Source organism: the organism of the source record quoted next, assembly GCF_019968985.1.
Source record: "MAG: Porospora cf. gigantea B chromosome Unknown PgB_NODE_105_length_39286_cov_126.489, whole genome shotgun sequence".
NCBI classification, from domain to species: Eukaryota; Apicomplexa; class Conoidasida; order Eugregarinorida; family Porosporidae; genus Porospora; species Porospora cf. gigantea B.
In genome coordinates this window covers 1-20,055 of record NW_027178497.1, presented here as the reverse complement: position 1 = coordinate 20,055, position 20,055 = coordinate 1, and the positions used below count along the sequence as shown (strand labels likewise).

Below are 20,055 nucleotides of genomic sequence, written 5' to 3'. Positions count from 1 at the left end.
GCGCGTGTTGGCGCCTGGAAATCGGTCAGCCACTCAGAAACGTAGAGAATCCCCATATTTTTTGACGCGCCCCAGCCGCCCCCGATGGAATCGAAAAACCTGGTGCTGTTGCTGTTCTGCGGGATCAACGCAATCACAGGCACCTACATGAACGTCGGGAGCAAGTTTATGAACAGACAGACGGCCAGTCCATGCTATGGATGCCCTCCTCGGTTTTTCTTTGCGCCTCTATTTCAAGCCATGCTGCTGTTTACAGGGCAGATGGTCGTCTTCATGGCGTGGGGCGCCGATCAATGCGTAGTTCAGGCAACTTTGCGGGTGACTCGTAACTACCCTCTGGGTCACTTCGAAGTCCGAAACGAGTCGTCCTTCCTGAAGCCCACCACTAGTCTGGGCACATGGGTGCTGCCCTCCTTGCTGAACTTCATCTCGAAAGTGGGTGGACGGGCACGCAAACACAGCTCTGTTTCAACTACGCGGTCATTTTCACATTCGCATCAACAGTGCAAGTCCTACGTTCGTTCTCCGTGCTAATCACAGCTCTTTCAAGTCTAATTATCATTCGAGAGGCCCTGATGGTGTACCAATGGGTCGGATTGTTCACTGTGACGCTTGGCCTGTTACTGAGTGCCATCTACGGCCTGACAACCCAGGATTCCGCGAGTACTGCCTACCCCGAGCTTAATTGGCTTGGAATTCTGTTGGCGATAGTGGGTTCCGTATGCAATTCTTGGCGGTTCGTACTGGAGGAGCGCGTATTTCGAAAGCACAGCGTATCTCCTTTCCTTGGGCTGGCGTATAGCAGCTTGGTAGGCATGTTCTTGACCATTACGCTGTTGCTTGTTGGAGAAGTCGCCGGTCTGGAGAGAACTTCAGAGACGCTCTATCAGCTGTCTCAAAGCCCCTCCCTGGTAGCGTCCGCATTCGCCTACGCCTTCGCTGCCGGCCTGACTGCAGTCTCAGGCTTGGTCTTCACCAAGCTCCTATCGGCCGTGTGGCGCACGGTGCTCAATCTACAGAGAGTTGTTGGTACCTGGCTCATGGAGGTGGCTCTCGGTTGGGCAGCGCTGCACTGGCTCAACTCGGTGGCAATCGTGGTGGTGGTTTTCGGCTCGGTGACTTTCAGCAGTTTGCTGCCCATACGCGAACCGTGGTGGTCTCAACCGGTAATGTGCTGCTCTTGGCTCCATATGGCTGATCCCGACTCCCGTTCGGGCCTCGCAGCAGAGGAACCCGCCCACAGCGACGTCATCTCGCCTCTGGGCAGATCTCCAGCGTCTGGCAGTCCCAAAAGACAGTTGACTATCCGAAGTCCAACACATGTATGATTTCTGTGACGTCAGTGCAATGGTGCGCTTAATCTGTATAAATCATGTCGATGGACGAGCTGGATGAGGTGGTAGCCCGGGTGAAACGGGCTCACATTCAGTACAGTAGTTTCCCTCAGAACAAGGTCGATGCGATCTTTAAAGCCGCGGCCATGGCTGCAAATGCAGAGCGTATCCAGCTGGCGAAGGAGGCAGTTGCGGAGACAGGAATGGGCCTGCTAGAGGACAAGGTGATCAAAAACCACTTCGCTGCTGAAATCTTCTATGACCACTACAAAGATATGAAAACTTGTGACGTCATCGATGAAGATCCTGTCTTCGGAACGATGCAGCTCGCGGAGCCGGCCGGTGTGGTGGCGGCAGTGGTGCCCACGACCAACCCGACGTCCACAGCCATATTCAAGGCGCTGTGCGCCATAAAGACTCGATGTGGCATCGTCTTCAGCCCTCACCCTCGGGCAAAGGCGTGTACTATTCACGCTGCGAAGGTCGTTCTGGAAGCGGCTGTCGAGGCAGGAGCCCCCAACGACCTTATCGGCTGGCTTGAGGTACCCACGGTGGAGCTCTCTAACGCGCTGATGAAGCATCCGGACATAGACATCATCCTAGCCACTGGAGGACCTGGCATGGTGAAGGCGGCGTACGCTTCAGGGAAGCCCGCGCTAGGTGTCGGAGCTGGCAACGTTCCTGTGCTTGTCGACGAGACCGCGAACCTCAAGAGAGCAGTGGCTTCAGTGATTATGTCCAAGACGTTCGACTATGGTGTGGTTTGTGCCTCTGAGCAGGCCATCATTGTCGTAGACAAAGTATACGCCCAGACCCTAAGTGAGCTGCGGCGCTCGAAGGCTCACATCTTGTCTCCTGAGGACAAGAAGCTAGTAGGCGACCTCATCTTCGCCAAGGGTGTCCTCAACGCGGAGGTTGTCGGCAAGCCCGCTGCCTACATTGCCAACCTGGCGGGAGTGCATGTTCCAGAGGACACCAAGATTCTCGTGGGTGAAGGCGAGTGTGTGGACGCCTCGGACTGGTGGGCACACGAGAAGCTCTCGCCGACCTTGGGCATGTTCCGGGCGGCCGACTTCGACGACGCCGTCACGCAGTGTGAGACCATGTTGGAAATCGGAGGCAAAGGGCACACGTCCTGCTTGTTCACGGACCAAGATCGCAACCACGACCGCATTGAGGAGTTCTCAAGGCGAATGAAGACCTGTCGAATCCTCTTGAACCAGCCCACCTCTATGGGAGGCATCGGCGGCCTCTACAACTTCAAACTCAAGCCGTCGATGACTCTGGGCTGCGGCACGTGGGGCGGCAACTCTACCTCAGAGAACGTAGGCCCGCAGCATCTAATCAACGTGAAGACTGTCGCACTACGAGCTGAAAATATGCTGTGGACGAAGCTGCCACCCGCCGTCTACTTCAAGCGCGGGTGTCTCCCCGTCGCGCTGAAGGACCTCGTCGGAAAAACGCGAGCCCTCATTGTCACAGACACCTTCCTGTTTACACACGGCTACGTGGAGCCCGTGGTTCGGTACTGTAAGGAGTACGGCATGCAGGTGGATGTCTTCCACGAGGTGCCACCCGACCCTACCTTGGAGGTCTGCAGGCGCGGAGCCGCAAGAATGCTGGCCTACCAGCCTGACGTGATACTTGCGGTGGGTGGCGGAAGCCCAATGGACGCGGCGAAGTTCATGTGGGTTCTTTACGAGCACCCCACAGCGGACTTCCACGATATGGCGCTTCGGTTCCTAGATATCGTGAGGCGGGTTTACAAGTTCCCGCCCATGGGAAAGAAGGCAATGTTGGTGTGCATTTCCACCACGTCTGGCACTGGCGCCGAGGTGACGCCCTTCGCTGTCGTGACCGATGATGAAGGAATAAAGTACCCGCTAGCCGACTACGCCTTGACTCCGCATATGGCCATTGTGGACGCGAACTTCACGTTGAACAAGCCCCGGTCGCTCACAGCTTACTGCGGGTACGACGCCATCACGCACGCTGTCGAAGCTCACGTGTCCGTCATGGCTTCTGAGTACACTGAGGGGTACGTGTTTAGCGCCATGAAGCTGCTGAAGGAGTGGCTGCCGGCGGCCTACAACGAAGGCAGCGCCAACCCCCTTGCAAGAGAGAAGGTGCACAACGGTTCTTGTCTCGCCGCGATGGCGTTCAGCAACGCTTTTCTGGGCATCTGCCACTCAATGGCTCATAAGATCGGCCCCGCCTTCCACATTCCTCACGGCTTGGCCAACGCTCTACTGATTTGCAACGTCGTCAGATTCAACGCGACCGCCACGCCGACTAAGCAAACAGCCCTAAGCCAATACTCCCACTCGGTTTCCCGAGAACGCTACGCTGAGCTGGCGGTGCGGCTGTCTCTGACGCAGCCAGACGACGACGTGGACTCGCAGGTGTGCCGTTTTGTGGATTGGCTTGAAGAATTGAAGGTGGTACTCAACATCCCCAAGTCGATTCAAGCTTTGGGCGTTGCTGAAGATGCTTTTGTAGCCAAGGTTGATGAGCTCGCGCTCAACGCATTTGACGATCAATGCACAGGAGCTAACCCCAGATATCCGCTGATCTCTGAACTGAAGCAGCTACTGCTTGACTCCTACTATGGCAAGGCCTACCGAGACCCACAATACAACTAACTAGTGCTCTGGAAGTGGAAATCTGGAACTTACAATATAATCAATCCTTCACCCAAACCTCTCCCGCCACCTTCGATGATCCGCCTCGCGGACGTCGTTCACGTCGGCGATCTCTTCGAGGTACCGAGCCAGAAAGCTCAGCTCGTTGTCGTTGGTGTGCTGTTTTTTGAGTTTGAACGGCGTGATTGGCACGCCGTTGAGCGGGTTCAGCGCGAAATTGCGCTTCACATCGTCCACGTGCAGCGTGTTGTGCGGACCCCACTGTTGGAAGTGGCTCCAAATCACTTGCAGCGCCTTGACTTCATGGAGACGGTGTCGCTTGGTGGTTCGGCTGCAGATGGTGAACATGGAGGTTCGGTCCAAGGTAAAACAGATCTTGAAGTGCGGCGACGTCAGCATGCCCAGCTCTGTGCATTTCAGTTCCACCCAACGCCATGGAGTCTGCGACCAGACGGCAATGTCGTAGTGGAGGTACACAGCAGCGAGGAATTCGTCCAGGTGGGGCCTCTTACTGCGCGAACCCAGCGCTAAGTGCTTGTGGTCGAATAAAGTGTAGTCCAAGTCCAGCACCAACAACTTTTTGTTGGATCGCGGCGGCGATATAATGGAAACCTGAGTCTTCTGTGTGGCTAGCTTCAATCTTTTAGCATGCAGAGGGTCGCTTAAGAGGACCTCTGTCTGGTTCTCGTCGTAGTCAAAGTCATTGTAGACTTCAGGGATCTCGTCTAAATCTTCCAGGTCGATCCACTTGTCCTTCAGCGCGGTTCCCACAAGGACAACATGATTCAGCTTCTTAAAAGGTAGATCGGACAACAGACAATCGTCCTTGACGAGTCCGCGGAGACCCAGTAATTTCTGCCGATCCATTGGCACAGTTGAGTGCACCTCAATCAGCGCTTTCAACTCGGCAACAGTACTGGTGCTATAGTCCACGGGGGCGAACGGTATGCGGAACGTGTCCTTGTTCCATTTTACAACCAACGTCGTCGCTTCTGTGGCGTCTGGTGGGTAGTCGAATGGTGAGTCCACCGACAGGTCCATTGGAACTAATTATATTAGATTCGGTCTGAAAAGGGCAACCGTGGTTTTTGGTGAATATACTTACATGCGATGGTTAACAACAAGAGAAGCCGCCGACGGCGATGCAGCTCTAGCTCGGAGGAGACGTGGCTCACCAGCAAGAGGCTCAAGCGGCATGCCGCCGGTCACGATAATGAGCAGCCGGTGGTCGCCCAAAGCACGCAGGAGTCTCGGCCTCGCCCGAACGCGAAAATTCTGGCTCGGCTGGTCCGAGGACAAGTGCAGACGAATGGACGGATGGATCGTGAGGAGGTGGATAGAGCTCAGCGGAGACTAGACGTAATTGACGGAGGAGTCAAAGTGAAATTAATGACGGAGTACCTTACAGGCAACACAGAAGAAAGGATATGGGACACAGGAGAGGTTGAAGCAGAAGCAGCTCCCGGATCACCGCATTATTGACAATTCGAACTCGTCCAGCACACCCTCAAACAGGCCTCCGCAGGCCGTCTTGATCTTGACCAGTTTCCCCGTCTTCACCAGGTGGGAATACCTGTCTTCCCCCGCACTTTCGTAGAGGTATCGCAGCGTGGCGCATAGAGGACCTCGGTGGCACGTGGTGGGTTCTTGACCCAGAACGAGGGTCCTAAGGAAATCCATGCCTGAGTCGGCGATTAACCAATCACTGGAGGACAAATTGAACTCTGTGTTCGCTGACGGTACGAGGTCATCCTTGCCGTGACGAACCTCAGGCCGGTACCGTTGGAAGGTTTCTGCGAAGTACTTCGCAGTGCTCTGTTTGGCCTCCATGGGGAGGTTCCTAAGCCATGTCCTTACGAACGGGTGGTGGAGGTAGAAATTCATGGCTCGCACCCAACTTGCATCCGTATCCAGCTGCATTGTGGATATCAAGTCAGGTGGGGTGTCTAAGAACTGCAGAGCGGTCTGAACGCGCTCCTCAGGCAGGCGCTTGGCCTTAGGCGGTCTGTCAGGCTGAAGGACGTCCCCTATCGGATCGCAAGTCTCGTTGGAGGAAGGCGTAACGTCTTTAAGGCTCGCTATTTCGTTAAGAAGTTGACTGTCACTGGTGAACGATTTGAGCTTTGGCAAAACGGAGCACGGACCTGGCGGGTTCAAAGCCAGCAGCGTTCCCGAACTGGACTGCCCAACGACGTCGACCTCAAAAGCTCTCAGCACCTCGACAGCGAAAGACAGATCGGCCAGATCGAGGGTCATGGTGCGTGTGCGAATTTCGTAGGTCACAGGCTCATTCACGAAACTAGTCTTCGGATTAAAATAACTCCAGTAATGGTGACAAATGAGCAGAGCCAGAAGCCAGGAGAAGCTGTGTGGAGGGTGTGGGGCAGACTCACTGAGAATGCACTCTGGAGGGTCGTCATCGAAGGCGGCAACCCTGAAGTCTTCGGCTGCGTTTCGATCCATCTGCTCCCTCACGAGCTTCGTACTCATGCTGGGCACTTGGTTGGTAGGCCGCGATCGGGGTGGCGAACTCGAAGTCCGGTAGCGTGCTCCAGTCTGCAACGGTCTCGGACATTGAGAGAAGTGCACACGAGCGTGGCCGAAATATCACACCTTCTCACTTCAAAAGTACATCGATGCATTTCCATAAAGCAATGCATTTCCACGTCACTTCACACTAATCCTCCTTCACAACGAAGGTGTGATAATCCTCCTTCTCGACGGTCAATACACTCTCGTTTATCTCGAGGGCTAAGAGTCCCAGAACCGTAGCTGCGATTGGCACCGCGAGAGGCAAGAAAACGCCTGCCTTCCATTCCAGAGAGAAAAATGAACTTGCCTGCGAGTCCGGGTGAGCCTCTACGTCCGCGCTGCGCTTCTGAGCCCAGTGGGCGGCCAGAGTGGCTTGATAAAGATGTCGGGAATCGGAAAAGTCGTTTCTGGCGAGGAACTCGCTGATGTCGTGCAGCTTGTGAGCGCAGTCCTTGAAGGTCGTCACCATCTCACTGGTGATCTTCAAGTCTGGAAGCTCCTCGCTTAGACGTTGAATGGCGTGCAATGTTCGCAGAGACAAGTGGTACCTCGACCGGAGAAGCTCTTCCTCGAGACGTCGCGCCTCCCAATCGAGCATCAGCTGGTCCGGCTTCCGCTGGATATGGAAGCGTTGTGTGTCATGCCGACTCATCACTTCATGCTCCGCCTGCATATTGAAATTGATCGCCAAACCGAGGCTAGCCCGGATGTGCGACTGCCAATGCCTCAGAGTCATTTCGAGATCCAGCTGTCTGAATCTGTGGTCGCGGGAGTTGTGCGGCATGATGACGAGAGTCCCCCAGTCTTCCACATCCAGTCTTCGACTGGGTCTCTTTCCCAGAACGCACTTACATCGACTCCGTAGCATCACGCGACACCACGAGCACTGCAAAATTCCACTCCAACGGGACTGTGGATGTCGGCTCAGTGACCGTCGCGTTCGGAAAAAGCTTATCTGACAGGACACCAACGTGGACGCACTTTGTGGGGTCGGCGTGGTTGCATTTCTTTAGGATATCCTCCAAACCTGTACGGTGCCGAACTCGGCGTCTAGTGACCACATTGAACATTCGATGCAGCGGCGCAATTTGGTTCTCGAACTTGTCGAAAAGTGGTTGTACATCCTCTGCGTGGATTCCAAACTCGTCAGAGAACGCGATGATGTTGATTTTCATTTGCACTGGCGGATTCTCAACGAGGTCTTTGTAGATTCGATACGGTTCAGGTTGATCTTCCCATTGACCGAAGGGCCAGCGCTCGACTCGATTGACTACATGTTCGGCGACGTCGTCACCTAGAATAACGCCATCATCGTTGATGGTCACACCAGGGGTCGGCGACCGCTTAACAGTGAGGCGCCCGGGATCGAAATGTTGAAGGGACTGCAAGAGTGCAAGTCCCACTGCCAGCGACTCCCTAGGAATGCTAGTGGTCCACCAGGCAGCGCCCGCAACCACGACGCCTCCCAGCGACAACAACGCTAGAGACAGCCGCCTTACACGTGCTACCCGAGAAACCATATTTTTATTTTCTGGAACCACCCCATCATTTACAATGTTATTCACACTTCAAACTACGTACTGGTTACTTCACCGCAGCACAAGCCATCACAGCTGCGCCCTTGCCAGATCCGTCGCTTGTGATCGTAAAATGAATCAGACCTGCGAGTTCTTCCCCAAGCATCTTCCTCAAATGCTTTTGCAGGTGCTTCTGGTACTTTGGGTTCATGCAGTACAGCGAACCGTCAACTCCGAGAGTGAGACCGCCCATAGCAGGTTGTAGTCGACGTGTCTTCTTCGCGATCGCGGCAACACAAATAGCTGCCAACACGGCGCTTCTCTGGAACACCGCCGAGATGAGTTTGTAGATGATTCGTAAGAGACCTTCGTCGGCCACTTCCCAGTCCCAGTGCTGCTTCATGACGCCTTTGGTGACAACGTAGCCAACGGAGTCGTCGTTGAACACTCTCGCACACGCATCTGTTGGGAGCGAGTTCTTGACCCATGCCCCGTCGGGAGCCTCTTTCTGGAACACGCGGAGCAGCAGGTATCGAATAATCTCGCAGATGTATAGCCCTGAGATCATCTTCTCATTCTGCTGTGCGCCCATACACCCGGACTCGAAGTCCACCTCCAAGTCCACAGACGTCCTCGGCAGACACAAATTAAAGTTCCCTGATTCGATGTTGACGACACGTCCATCATAACCGAATTCTGGCGCCATGTCGTCCGCGTAGCAGATGTTGAATCCAGTGCCGAGAATCATACCCATAAGGCATGGAGGCGCCTTTCGAGGCTTCTCATAGCAGGCGGCAAGCATAGTGCCGGTCGTGTCGTTCAGACTGGCCACCGTAGCGCAGTTCGTACCATTACGTCTGAAAGCTTCGGTAAGCAGGCGGCAGACGTCCTGACCAATGACTGGGTCACTGGAGTTCATGCCCGTCTCAAACTCCTTTGACCACCCAAGCAGAACAGCTGAATCGAGCCGAAGCTGTTTGATTCCAAAGGAAAACGTCATTCCGACTGGAATGAACCGATCCTTAGGGTCCTTCTGCTCTTGACGTAGCCTAATCACCCTCTCGGTGATGCCATCAAATAATTGGGTAGCTGTAGCATTCTTGTCTAACAACCCCTTGGGCAGCTCCTCGGTCACCTGGTCATTTCGGATGTTGTCCTTGACCTGAGCCATATCGTACTCCCCCTTTCCCTTGAGCTCCACCCGCACGGCTCGGAGGTTAGTGCCACCAAGATCCACAGCATAGTAAACCCCTTGCTCGGAACCGTTAGGGAGCTTATCCACACAACAGTCGAGCATGTAAAGCGAGCACTTCGAACGATCGTAGTCAGCTGTAGGCTCCTGCTTGTGGATAGCCAACCCTTTCTCGAGTTCGCTGTAGAACGCGTCTCTAATTTCAAGAGACTTCTCAACAGAGACGGTGAAACGCTCTCTCCACGTATCAAACCGAGCCTCAATGGTAGATCCCTTGCAAACCATGGTACACTGTATTATGCGGTATTTGACTGCCAGTTCGTTGCAACGTTGTGGGGTTCATTTTCATAAGACTCTTCATTCAACACATCAGGCCGTTCTCTGCAGCATGCGCTGGCACGACGTTTCTGCCTGCACGTTCCGCACTCTCAGCCGCACGCACCGCGGAAAGTCTGCCAGGCATTCACGAGAGAGCATTGGCGCGCACTCAGTCACGTTCTGCGCGAACACATTTTGCCCCAAGCAGGCTTCGGCCAACACGATTGCAAAGAGGTACTTCATCTTCATGGATATGGTCATTAGTCAGGCAAAAGATATGGTGTACGCCACATACGAAGGTCACCTCAGCTTGATGACTCGCTACCACTATCTGAGGAGTAGCGTTTACGGTGGATCTGCGTTGCCCACGGCTCCATAAACATACGCGCACCCGTTGCTTTGAGGCACCGACCACTCGATCCATCAGCGCCTTAAGCTCCTCTTCCGACACCTTGCTAGTTCGATTCCTCTGCTGAAGTAGCAGCATTTTGACTTTCTTGGCGTCGTCCGGCTTTACTAGCTCGATTCTATTCACTGCGTGTGGCTGGCCCGTGCCACCCACAGCGCTCACTTGCAGCTCGGTCAAGCATGGCAGCCACAACCTTATTCTGCTGGTCTTCCCGTGCTTTTCGCTGGATGACAGAGCCACCACTAGCGAACCTCCTCTTCGGTTTTCTGGTGCTCCATCCAAAATACAGTTTTCTGTCGTGGTGCTCGTAAGAGCGTGCAGTTAGTTTTCAACATCACGGTAAATCGCAGCGTTGTTGTTGGGTACTCGTAGGCGTCTGCGATGTTTCTGGTGCTGTACGTCTGCTGCATCGACAGCCCTCATAATTCGTGTGCTCGACCTAGAACTTAGCAGAGAGGGGTCCAGCCCACGCAGGTCCCCGTCTAATGCTTCCACTGGGCCAGCAGGACGCGGCTGTTGGGCGACTGTGGCACGGTGGTTGCTCAGCGGGGTCGGTGCTGGAGTAGACAGGGTGTAGAGGTCCGTCAAATCGGCCTTCACCTTCAGGGTGCTGACTGTCGACCGGGTCACACTAGGCAGCGGCATGAGGTGATTTGTTAGCATTGTAGGCGACGGAGACCTGTTGTATATCGAGGAAGGAGGCAACAGACCTCGATGTCTTGCAGACAGGGGGTCCTTCGATGGCAGGGAGGATTTCACACGTGTGCCTTGAGGGGGTGATGGAGGGCTCGGCTGGGTGACCCTAGTCAACCTATGGCGTCCCGGCTCGGGTTGCCTGGCAGCTTGAACCACTGGAGGTGTCTCGGGAGACTTCGGTATGGAGGAGGTAGGCGTCTGACGATTGGAGGCAACTGAGGGGCGCGAAGGTAATAAGAATTCTCCTGGCCTTTCCGACTCATCACGCACACCAGACGTGGATTCTGGCGTGTCAGATCCGAGAGCCACCGGTGAAAAAGTCGCCTCGTTGCCGACGTGCTGATTAGTAGAGGCAGTGGTCGCCTCCGACGACGCCTCAAGATGCCGTTGCGATAAGGACTCCGGGGGTGACAGGAGCCTGGGTTCCGATATAAGAAGGTGAGCCTTCGTCGCTGAGTCGGGATTCCCAGGAAGCTCCTTTGAGAGCTCAAGCGGAAACACAGCAGCCCGCTTGGGGGGTTCGACTGCAGACCTGTTGCTGATGGGTGATGTGGAGACGCTGTCGCCTCCGCTGGCTTTCGACGAAAGTTGGGTCGGCCGCCTCGCACCTTTCGGTGGTGACACGACGCTCATTAGGGTTTCCCTCTCCGCTGGCGTCATCAGCAAGGGAGTGAATTTAGACACGTTCTTTTTGATATCCCCGACCGCGGAGTGGAAACGCCGAAGGAACACGTCTAATGTGCCAAAGTACTCCTCAGGCTTGAAATCCGCTTCCAATTTGGCATCATGGCCGAAGAACTTTGCGGAGTTGAACAGGATCGTGAAGGTACGACGGTAATCCTCCAACGCCGTCGCTGTCGATTTGGTCAGCTCCGAAGCTACTTCTCGCACCTGTCCCCAGTCAGTGGCTTCCTTGTGTATTCCGAGACTCTCCGCCGTCTCAACGAAGGCGTCCAAGAAGGCAGTGGAACGACTGAGCTCCGAGGTGAGGTTGTCCAACGCCTCCTTCGGGATTCGCGAGGCACGCGCCACCGTCGGCATTTCACTGGTGAGCGCGTCGAGTTGCTGCTCGGGAGCAGTCGTGATCATGGTCACCACGAGATAGTGCAGTGATGCAATTTGAGAGTCCTTCATACTCCTGAAGTCAACGATCTTTAGGAGCGACTCCAAGGTGAAGCCCTGGATTCGGAGCTCGCCCTTGGTCGCGATGCCGTGATTGACAAAGTTCCCCCATCTGAGTACCATAGAAAGCACCTGCCGGAACTTCCGACTGTCCATAACTTCGCGGGACGCCTGCTGTAGGATGGCCAGATGCCCAGCAAGTTCCGAGCGTAACAGAGGCACGCTCTTGATGGTCCTAAGCAAGCGGATGCGGTCCTTCCCTAGGGGTACAAGGGAAGACCGTAGGGGTACCAGAACTTGCTCGGGGTTCGGGCGTAGCTCATCCACGCTACGCTTCGACAAAAACTCGTCGAGCAGTTTCGACTCCTCCTCACTGGGCACCACTTGTTCCAACTTCTGCAGCACCTCCATGCTGAGCACGTCATCCAATGCCCGGAGAGATAGCACGGCGTCTGGAATTTTCACCTTCAAGGAGGCAAGTACAATACAGAGATTCTGCGCGCGCCTTACAGGAAAAATTGGGAAGTTCCGTTGCTTCAGACGGGGGGCCTTAGGCCCAGTGTCCAGCGCGTCTGCGTTCAACCGAGCAACCGTCGGTGGATCCTTCGCGAATACCTGCCGCAGCTGAGTGCTGTCGAACTCAACTCCTTGCAGACCGGTCTGTGGGGCTAACTCGGAGAAGACAGTGCCTTCTATTTTGTTGTCCCCCAGAGGCTTCCAAAAAATTCGTCGTCCTAGCGGTGCGGCATCTTTCCGCAGCGCAGCCTGCGGTCTGGGAGGACATACGAACCCGGGGACCTTCACACACATGTTCGCCTTAGTGGACTTGGGGGCGTACTTGGGCATGGTGGCCTTTCTTGGGGGTGCAGGACCCGGTACAGGGGGTCGTACCTTGGGGCCGTACTTCGGAGCATACCTAGACCTCGGGGGCGGCCCGGGCGGCACGCCTTTGGATGCAACGCCGCTCCTTGATACAACTGATTTTTCCGAAGACTCCACGGAAGGATCCGTTCTCTCCTCCGCGCTTGACTCGAAACTGCCCGACGTTTGGCGTCTCATGTCGAGTAAATGCATTAGAAATTGCATGCTGTTCCAGTGGTTGTTCCGCGTGACTTTCAAAGCCAACTTTGCATCCTCCCTGCTGTAGCCTGTGTTCACTAATTGTTCCACGTCTTGTTGATTCGCTCTGACCAAATGTCGTCGGGAGAGCTCCTTGTTCGACCCGTGGCGCGTCACAGCATCGTGACTCACGCACTTAGGGGTCAGTAGTCTCAGATGTCCCAGAGGACTGTTTGTGTGAAGAAGGGAGTGTCGCAGGACAGCTGAGTTACGATACCCAAGCGACCTCACGTGATTCCACAATGGTCTTCTGACGGCGATGAGGTTTGTACTTGAAGGTGTCCATGGCCTTCGACGCCCAGGACTGGATACCTCCTTTCTTCTTATCTCTGTAAAAACCCTGAAGCCAGCTCTCAGTGAAGTTGTCGTAAGCGTGGTTCATAAGCCACAATTTCCTACCTCGATTCGGTTCCTAGAGATGGTGGATTTCGCAGTGCCGAGGGACTGATGCTGTGTAAGAAAGCGCTGACGCACCAACGTGGAGACAGAAGGGGATAGTGTGAAGGTCGAAGGGGTAGCAAAACGTAGTTGCACGCGAAAAGATTTCGGCAGCTCCGATATCATTTCAGGAGGCCCATTGAAATGTTGCTTTGTCAGAGAGAGTAGGGAAGTGTCGATGAGGCCAGTATGGATGACGGCGTAGACGAAGCGGGCTGGGTCCGACAAGGGCTTCGGTCGGGAAAGAGTGGATCTGCTGGGTCTCGCGAATGGCGCCCAGCCACTGGACTTCCGGGCCACTCCCCCTGCAGCAGGCGCCTCCCCGCCGTCGAACCGACACAGAAGTACGATATCACCGGTCAGAGGTTGCACGCCGTCCCGAAATCGAAATGCAAGTGAGCTGTCTATCGCCTCTGTGAAGGCGAATTCTTGGTCTATCACCAGACGGAATTCATATTGAGCGGCGTCCACCATTCCGTCGGCAAGTCCAAAGGGGCCCAGCGCATGGACACGCCAGGGAGCGTGGTCAGGCACCGCGCTTCGCATCGGTTGTTGTACGCTTCGCATCGGTTGTTGTAAAGTTCTACTATGACAGGGCCCTATAACTCACCGACGGAAACCTTGCAAGTCCAGCAGCTTCGGGTTCTCGAGCCCGCTCTTCTTGGCAGCCCCCTTGGTAGGCCCTCTGGCAGCGGTCTTCACCTCCGCCCGGCCTTCCTTTAAAGGTAAAAAAGCTACTTGGTATACCTCCAGCCGCACCAGTCTGCCAGCGACGGGGGAATTAGATACGGTAGCAGACTGGGGGTACACGGACAAAGACTCGATCTGCGCACCCTGCTCTAAACAAAGTTTGTTAAAACCCTGCAGGTAGGCAAGGTCAGAGGAGTGCAGTTTTCTGGGAGGCAGTGACCGATGAGCGAATCCGGACTGCACAGAAGGTAGCATCCGCATCGGATGCGGAGTACTCGCCAGTCGACTCAGCCTGTCTGTGGCGGTTTGCACACCAAGGTCGCTTTCGGTGGAACCGGCCAACGCTGTGGATAGCGCCGTCAACAGCAATATGTAGGACGGGTGGTCTGTTAAAGGGGTGTACACCAGCGCGACGTGGTCGGGGGCCTTCTGTAACCAGAACTGAATCGTCGATACGAAGTTGCATATCATACGCAACGGAGGAGGTCCCGGGTCAAAGATATTAAAAAGAACCACCTGGTTGTCCAACGCCTGACACACGGCTGGTGGAAGCGCAGTTTCGGTCTCGCCGTTGAGGACGACAGCAAACGTAACCACTGTAGACCACGGTCTGGCGGGTCCCTTCGAATCCATCAGAAACCATTGAAGTAGCCGAACAACATCTGACTCACTCTTCCGTGTTTCACCCACCGGGTGTACCAAGGAAGTTGGACAGCACAAAAACACGACCGTTGGGACAATCTCAATCTTAGGCCCTCGTCACACCCACTCAACTCCTCCAAGATTTGACTCGGCTGTACCAGCTGGCTGCCTTTACGCATACCTGCTCAAATTGGGGATAAAGAAAAACTCCTCATCATAGGGTATCACGAAGCAAGGGACAGGGCGTGGGCGTTCCCTAGGTTTAGTGCGCTGCGAGAGTACTCGTAGGCATCGTGTATTTGACTAATTTCTATGTCCAATACGAATGCCGTAAAGCTCTCAAGAGGTGGACTTAGAGCCACCAAACCAGACGCCAAGCAGGACCCGCTGGACCAGACCACATTCGGAGAGGATGTGATGGACTATCTCAAAGGCACTCCGGAGTGGCTATCAAGCGGCGTCAACGACAGGTACGAAGTTGGGTACACGCCTCTGAGCTCAGGACGACCTCGGCCGACCACCAGAAGAGAAAAGAGAGGCGACAGAGTGAAAGCGGCGATGGCGAAAATACCTACAGCTCCGCTCGAAATCGACGACATCGAAATGCATCCGCTTAGCGACAAGCTGTTGGTAAACTCCTATAGGCCTGTCCTCCGGGTCCAGCCGGTCCATGGCGTCTCACCGCCTTCCGACGCCTCAGATGCATTATCGCAGGCAGGATCCGCTAATTCCGAAGGTGGGGGCAAGGGACTCTGGAGAGTCCTCACAGAAAAGTGGTACGTAACAATTCTTCTCCTGTTCATTCCCCTGGGCGTCGCTGCGAAGTGGCTGGACTGGCCTTCGACGACAATTTTTTGGCTGAACTTCATCGCTATTTTGCCACAGGCTTGGCTTATGGGTAAATGTACCGAGGACATGGCCGCAGAAGCGGGCCAAATCACAGGCGGTCTGCTGAACGCTTGGTTTGGCAACGTAGTCGAGATGCTCCTCTGCTTCGCCGGCCTTCGTCAAGGGGAACTTGTTATTGTACGTTCCACGCTTGTGGGATCTATTCTCTCCAACCTCCTTCTTGTCTGCGGCTGCTCTTTCTTTTTCGGCGGCATCAAGCACAAAGTTCAAGAATTCTCCGCCATCGGTGCTTCCACCAACGCCTCCCTCATGACGCTTTCATGCATGTGTATCGGTCTGCCTACCGTCTACGCCGCCATCCTCTCCAGCGCCCAGGAATCGGAGCTGCAGATATCCAGGGCCGTGTCCATCTTCCTGATCATTATTTATGGTCAATACATGTTCTTCCAGCTCTGGACACACTCCTTCCTCTTTGAAGATGATGACGAGGAGGAGCCCGACCTTCATTGGGCAACTGCAGCTGCCATTTTGGGGTTTTGCACTGTGTGCTGCGCCATCAACTCCGAATACCTTGTGGGATCCGTTGAAGGCGTCGTCGCTAGTGCGAATCTGTCCAAAGAGTTCGTGGGAATTATTCTCCTGCCTATTATTGGAAAGTGGGTGACAAGACTGAACCTCATCCAGCGCGGCTGAGCATTATACCAGCATCATGGTGGCGATGAAGAACAAAATGGACCTATCTATTTCCTGCGCTGTCGGATCCAGTTGTCAGATGGCACTATTTGTGACGCCTTTTACGGTTCTCGCGGGTTGGGCCATGGGTCAGCCCATGGGCCTGGACCTGCATGCATTCGAGATTTTGGTGCTTCTTCTGTCGGTGCTCATCGTCACCAGCATTTTGCAAGATGGCTACTCCAACTGGCTGGAGGGCAGCATGTTGTGCTCCGCCTACTTGGTTGTGGCCATCATTTACTTCTTTGAGGACCCCAAGTTTTCGGAGATCATTTAGGCCCTTGTTGCTGTGTTTTGTTCTCACAGGCCAACCACAATGTTATTCGAAAATACTCGTACGATGTCGAAGGCAGTAGGTTTCGCCATCTCTCCCCCATTAGCACCAGCGTCTCCTGCGTGACTTCAACAACCTAAGCAAGGATCCTCCACAAGGAGTGTCCGGCTTTCCAGAAGATGACAACATCCTATCATGGACAGCGATTATATTTGGGTAGGTACTGGCTGCTAGGTTACACATGACCGGATGAGAGTCCATGGGAAGGCGGCGCGTTTAAGCTGACTTTGACGTTTGCTGAAGAGTACCCTATAAAGGCTCCCGAAGTGAAATTCGTGACACCGATCTTCCATCCTAACGGTGGGTTATTTCTCAAATGCCTAACGCAGTCTACAAAGACGGCTCCATCTGTTTGGACATACTACAGACACAATGGTCTCCCGTCTACGACGTGGCGGCCGTTTTGACCAGCATACAGAGCCTACTGACTGACCCGAACCCAAACAGTCCAGCCAACCAGGAAGCAGCCCGACTCTTCATCGAGAACCGTCGAGAGTACACGAGACGGGTGAAGCAGTGTGCTCAGGACAGCCTATCCCACCCATCGACGGCCAACCTGTTCGACTCGGACTCTTCTGTTGAGCAGTAACATGTCCCTACACTATTGGAGAACCTTACGGGCGAAACTTTCTTGGGATCGGCCCATATCGTAGGCCCTCGTCACTCTTGACCGGTCGCCACATTCTCGAAAGACTTGAGGGAACCGGTTGTGCAGTTCGTGACAATAAAGCCCGCATAGCTCGCGAAGGTCGTGCCAGAACTGCTCATATCGCAGAATGCGTTGCGTGAAGCTCTTCTGGAAGGCGTGACTCGCCACACTGTACTTGATAACACGACCAGTGTGCTCCCTGATTTTAAGCAGGCGTTCGATGGTCATTTGCAGGTTTGCCCAGAAAATTCGCATTGCGTTGAGGATGTCGTCCACGCGCTTAATCTGTTCCAACGCCGCCAGAAGCACCCATCGAGCCCGGTTCTCGTTGCCATCGAAGGTGTCCTCTGCCTCGACGTCGACGAATGTGCGTTCGTTCGGGTAGTTCCCCGTGAACTGCTGGTTGAGAAACAGGAAGTCAAGCACGTCCGCTGTGAGGTCTCGGGGAACAATTGAATGCGCAGTCTCAGCTGGATTCTCGGCACTTGCCGGCTTGAATTGTTCGATATCATCCAACAGCCCGTCTCTTGCCCGTTTCACATGGCCTTCTAGGTGCACAGACTCCGGCGTGTACTTGACGTCGTGTAGCGCAACCCGCTCCTCACATGAGACTGGGCTCACGCTGGTCGCCGAAGTCGCGATAGACACGTCCGCCACAGGGTCTCGGACCTCAGAGGCCGTTTCGCTTATCTTGTTGACTGTGTCCAAGAAGTGATAGTAGCGATCCTGCATCGAAGAGGCGTCTCGCATCATCTCATTGCACCAGTCGTGGATCATCTCCAGCAGCTCGAGCGCCAGCTCTGGCACCTGCTGAGTGACTGCGTCCTTAAGATCAGGAAAAACCTCTAGAACCAGACCACACGTGTCATCGAATTTGTGCACGATCAGCCCGCTCTCGGTCGTGAGCGTCTTGAACTCCCTGACGGACGCCTCTAGTCTGCGCCCCAGCGTGGCGTGGTGCCGGAAGGTGATCTGCGCCATCTGCAAGCGCTTAACGATTGACAGCTGCAACTTCACCAATTCGATGGGGTCGAAGACACGAGCGTCGCCGGCGACATTCGGCTTCGCGGCTCCTACCCGTGCTACGTCCATGGCAGCCACCAGGGGTTGGAAGTGGTTCGCCTCCGATACCACTCCCGTCTTCCGCACGTTGACTTCCTCCACGTCGTCGACAAAGGCCTGCTCCAGCCTTGTAGAAGACGTCAACGCCTCGCTCGCGCGCTTTCGGAGAACTGGTTCCTTCGAGAGGTGAGCGAGAAGAGGACCTGCCTGAATAACGGTCATCGAGTTTCCTCTGCCGTAGGCACCGAGGTCGGGTAAGCTCGGCCCGTCTACAGGTTTGATCATCCATGGATGCTTCTTGAGACCTGCCAGCGTGAGGCGTTGATCCGGGTTTACCTGCAGAAGCTTGCGAATAAGGTCTTTGCAGTCCTCCGACGCGGCGGCCAGCCTTGGAAAACGAAAATGATACCGGCCGTGCATGATGGCACTTTCAATCTTGCCTTGCTGCTCATCAAAGGGATACGCACCTCCGATCAGAACGTACAAGATGCAACCAAGAGACCAGAGATCAGCTGCCGTGCCGTAGGTGTTGTTTGGAGACCGGCTGGCCTTGATGACTTCTGGCGCCCAATACTGAGGTGTACCCACAAATGATCGGGTATCTGTACCGCAAACGTACTTCGATAGACCGAAGTCTGCGATTTTGCAGATGAGGAACCCCGGCTCAACCTCCTCATCGACAAGGATGTTCTCCAGTTTCAGGTCACGATGCATGACGCCACTGCTGTGGACGAACTCCAGGCCTGCTGTTATTTGACGCAGCGCGTATCGCGCCTGGTCCTCAGTCATGTGCTTCATCGTCACCACGCGTGTAAAGAGCTCGCCCTCCTTCACCAGCTCCATCAGCAAAAAAACGCTATCCTCCGTTTCTACGACCCCCAGTAGGTTCACAATGGCCGGATGGTGTAGTTTAGAGAGAATAGAGACCTCGCGTCGCAGTTTGGCCTTCTCACGCTCAAAGTTAGACCCGAGTTTCAGACGTCGCAGATCAATCTCTTTCACTGCGATTTCTCTTGGTAAAAGAGATAACAGATCTACATTCTCAAAATCCTTGTCCTCGCTTGTGGCCTCCAGCACGTCTCCCCGCCAGACGGTTGCGGCGGCTCCCTTGCCGATCGGGTCCCGGATCGCGACCCGAATGGAGAGGTTTAGCTGTAAACAGGTGCTGTCTGGCAGGACGTAGGGGAGAAGAATTCGGGTGCACAGATCCCGCAAGGGCATGACGTCGAGCGAAAATGCGGTTTTTTCTGTACAATTTCAGTCTGCACGCACGTAGGACGCCAATGCTGGCAGGGGACATGGTTGCAAAACTAGATTGACTGAACACTGCCGCACCAACCACACAGGGAGTCGATCGCCTGAGAGCTAGCGCTTCTTGCGGCTTTTCTTCTTCCTTGGAGGAGGGGTGACTGGGTCTAATAGGGGGCGTGTGGTCGAGGCTGTGTTCTGAGGAAGCTGCGTCCTACCATGTTTCCTTGAGGTCGGGAATACGGTCGGAGCCAACATCACAATCAGTATGGCGTACCCGCCTGCCGCGGCGAGGCACTGCCAGGCAGCTTGCCCGTTGACCGAGCGAGGGAAGGAGTTACTTTTGATGAAAAGCAGGTAACCCCAAAACGGCAGCAGGCTGACGCCGAGCACGGACACGGCTAGGCCAATCGCAGCCTTCATTACGCATCAATACTGTATTTTACGAAGCATATGGCAAGCACAGAGAGCAGGGGAAAATATTGCCTTTTTGATGAGGGTCATCGAGAGTCTGCGAGGGCGGATTTATG

General features: G+C 54.8%; 12 protein-coding genes across 20 annotated transcripts; 4 read left to right on the top strand and 8 right to left on the bottom strand.

The window, feature by feature from the left end:
* Window positions 1–240: 240 nt before the first annotated feature.
* On the top strand, window positions 241–1,328 carry KVP17_003875 (uncharacterized protein; the record flags this gene model as incomplete). 2 transcript variants are annotated; one of them, XM_068521572.1, is made up of 2 exons in its annotated part: window positions 241–435; window positions 462–1,328. In XM_068521572.1, the coding sequence occupies 2 exons, from the start codon at window positions 241–243 to the stop codon at window positions 1,326–1,328; spliced, it is 1,062 nt and encodes a 353-aa protein (XP_068379753.1). The 2 variants fall into 2 exon arrangements, with proteins under 2 accessions (XP_068379753.1, XP_068379754.1); XM_068521573.1 differs by having other exon boundaries at window positions 399–1,328.
* Window positions 1,329–1,372: 44 nt separating this feature from the next.
* Window positions 1,373–3,976, top strand: KVP17_003859 (uncharacterized protein; the record flags this gene model as incomplete). The annotated part of the gene is made up of 1 exon (XM_068521543.1): window positions 1,373–3,976. One exon carries the CDS (start codon window positions 1,373–1,375, stop codon window positions 3,974–3,976), a length of 2,604 nt encoding a protein of 867 aa, XP_068379729.1.
* Window positions 3,977–4,024: 48 nt separating this feature from the next.
* On the bottom strand, window positions 4,025–5,017 carry KVP17_003874 (uncharacterized protein; the record flags this gene model as incomplete). The annotated part of the gene is made up of 1 exon (XM_068521571.1): window positions 4,025–5,017. The coding sequence occupies one exon, from the start codon at window positions 5,015–5,017 to the stop codon at window positions 4,025–4,027; it is 993 nt and encodes a 330-aa protein (XP_068379752.1).
* Window positions 5,018–5,443: 426 nt separating this feature from the next.
* KVP17_003861 (uncharacterized protein) lies at window positions 5,444–6,551 on the bottom strand (the record flags this gene model as incomplete). Of its 2 annotated transcripts, XM_068521545.1 has the most annotated exons (2): window positions 5,444–6,423; window positions 6,452–6,551. In XM_068521545.1, 2 exons carry the CDS (start codon window positions 6,549–6,551, stop codon window positions 5,444–5,446), a joined length of 1,080 nt encoding a protein of 359 aa, XP_068379731.1. The 2 variants fall into 2 exon arrangements, with proteins under 2 accessions (XP_068379731.1, XP_068379732.1); XM_068521546.1 differs by having other exon boundaries at window positions 5,444–6,466.
* Window positions 6,552–6,653: 102 nt separating this feature from the next.
* On the bottom strand, window positions 6,654–8,028 carry KVP17_003871 (uncharacterized protein; the record flags this gene model as incomplete). 3 transcript variants are annotated; one of them, XM_068521564.1, is made up of 2 exons in its annotated part: window positions 6,654–7,332; window positions 7,361–8,028. In XM_068521564.1, the coding sequence occupies 2 exons, from the start codon at window positions 8,026–8,028 to the stop codon at window positions 6,654–6,656; spliced, it is 1,347 nt and encodes a 448-aa protein (XP_068379747.1). The 3 variants fall into 3 exon arrangements, with proteins under 3 accessions (XP_068379747.1, XP_068379749.1, XP_068379748.1); XM_068521566.1 differs by lacking the exon at window positions 7,361–8,028 and having other exon boundaries at window positions 6,654–7,292; XM_068521565.1 differs by lacking the exon at window positions 6,654–7,332 and having other exon boundaries at window positions 7,357–8,028.
* Window positions 8,029–8,092: 64 nt separating this feature from the next.
* Window positions 8,093–9,502, bottom strand: KVP17_003860 (uncharacterized protein; the record flags this gene model as incomplete). Its single annotated transcript, XM_068521544.1, has 1 exon — window positions 8,093–9,502. The coding sequence occupies one exon, from the start codon at window positions 9,500–9,502 to the stop codon at window positions 8,093–8,095; it is 1,410 nt and encodes a 469-aa protein (XP_068379730.1).
* An 84-nt stretch (window positions 9,503–9,586) lies between these two features.
* KVP17_003870 (uncharacterized protein) lies at window positions 9,587–9,784 on the bottom strand (the record flags this gene model as incomplete). Its single annotated transcript, XM_068521563.1, has 1 exon — window positions 9,587–9,784. The coding sequence occupies one exon, from the start codon at window positions 9,782–9,784 to the stop codon at window positions 9,587–9,589; it is 198 nt and encodes a 65-aa protein (XP_068379746.1).
* Window positions 9,785–10,265: 481 nt separating this feature from the next.
* KVP17_003866 (uncharacterized protein) lies at window positions 10,266–14,642 on the bottom strand (the record flags this gene model as incomplete). 3 transcript variants are annotated; one of them, XM_068521559.1, is made up of 4 exons in its annotated part: window positions 10,266–13,084; window positions 13,113–13,280; window positions 13,352–13,902; window positions 13,930–14,642. In XM_068521559.1, the coding sequence occupies 4 exons, from the start codon at window positions 14,640–14,642 to the stop codon at window positions 10,266–10,268; spliced, it is 4,251 nt and encodes a 1,416-aa protein (XP_068379742.1). The 3 variants fall into 3 exon arrangements, with proteins under 3 accessions (XP_068379742.1, XP_068379740.1, XP_068379741.1); XM_068521557.1 differs by lacking the exons at window positions 13,352–13,902; window positions 13,930–14,642 and having other exon boundaries at window positions 13,113–13,263; XM_068521558.1 differs by lacking the exons at window positions 10,266–13,084; window positions 13,113–13,280; window positions 13,352–13,902 and having other exon boundaries at window positions 13,926–14,642.
* A 321-nt stretch (window positions 14,643–14,963) lies between these two features.
* KVP17_003857 (uncharacterized protein) lies at window positions 14,964–16,509 on the top strand (the record flags this gene model as incomplete). Of its 3 annotated transcripts, XM_068521539.1 has the most annotated exons (2): window positions 14,964–16,156; window positions 16,185–16,509. In XM_068521539.1, the coding sequence occupies 2 exons, from the start codon at window positions 14,964–14,966 to the stop codon at window positions 16,507–16,509; spliced, it is 1,518 nt and encodes a 505-aa protein (XP_068379725.1). The 3 variants fall into 3 exon arrangements, with proteins under 3 accessions (XP_068379725.1, XP_068379723.1, XP_068379724.1); XM_068521537.1 differs by having other exon boundaries at window positions 14,964–16,193; XM_068521538.1 differs by lacking the exon at window positions 14,964–16,156 and having other exon boundaries at window positions 16,210–16,509.
* A 373-nt stretch (window positions 16,510–16,882) lies between these two features.
* KVP17_003867 (uncharacterized protein) lies at window positions 16,883–17,155 on the top strand (the record flags this gene model as incomplete). The annotated part of the gene is made up of 1 exon (XM_068521560.1): window positions 16,883–17,155. One exon carries the CDS (start codon window positions 16,883–16,885, stop codon window positions 17,153–17,155), a length of 273 nt encoding a protein of 90 aa, XP_068379743.1.
* Window positions 17,156–17,167: 12 nt separating this feature from the next.
* On the bottom strand, window positions 17,168–19,498 carry KVP17_003864 (uncharacterized protein; the record flags this gene model as incomplete). The annotated part of the gene is made up of 1 exon (XM_068521554.1): window positions 17,168–19,498. The coding sequence occupies one exon, from the start codon at window positions 19,496–19,498 to the stop codon at window positions 17,168–17,170; it is 2,331 nt and encodes a 776-aa protein (XP_068379737.1).
* A 144-nt stretch (window positions 19,499–19,642) lies between these two features.
* On the bottom strand, window positions 19,643–19,948 carry KVP17_003863 (uncharacterized protein; the record flags this gene model as incomplete). Its single annotated transcript, XM_068521553.1, has 1 exon — window positions 19,643–19,948. One exon carries the CDS (start codon window positions 19,946–19,948, stop codon window positions 19,643–19,645), a length of 306 nt encoding a protein of 101 aa, XP_068379736.1.
* Between the last annotated feature and the right edge of the window lie 107 nt (window positions 19,949–20,055).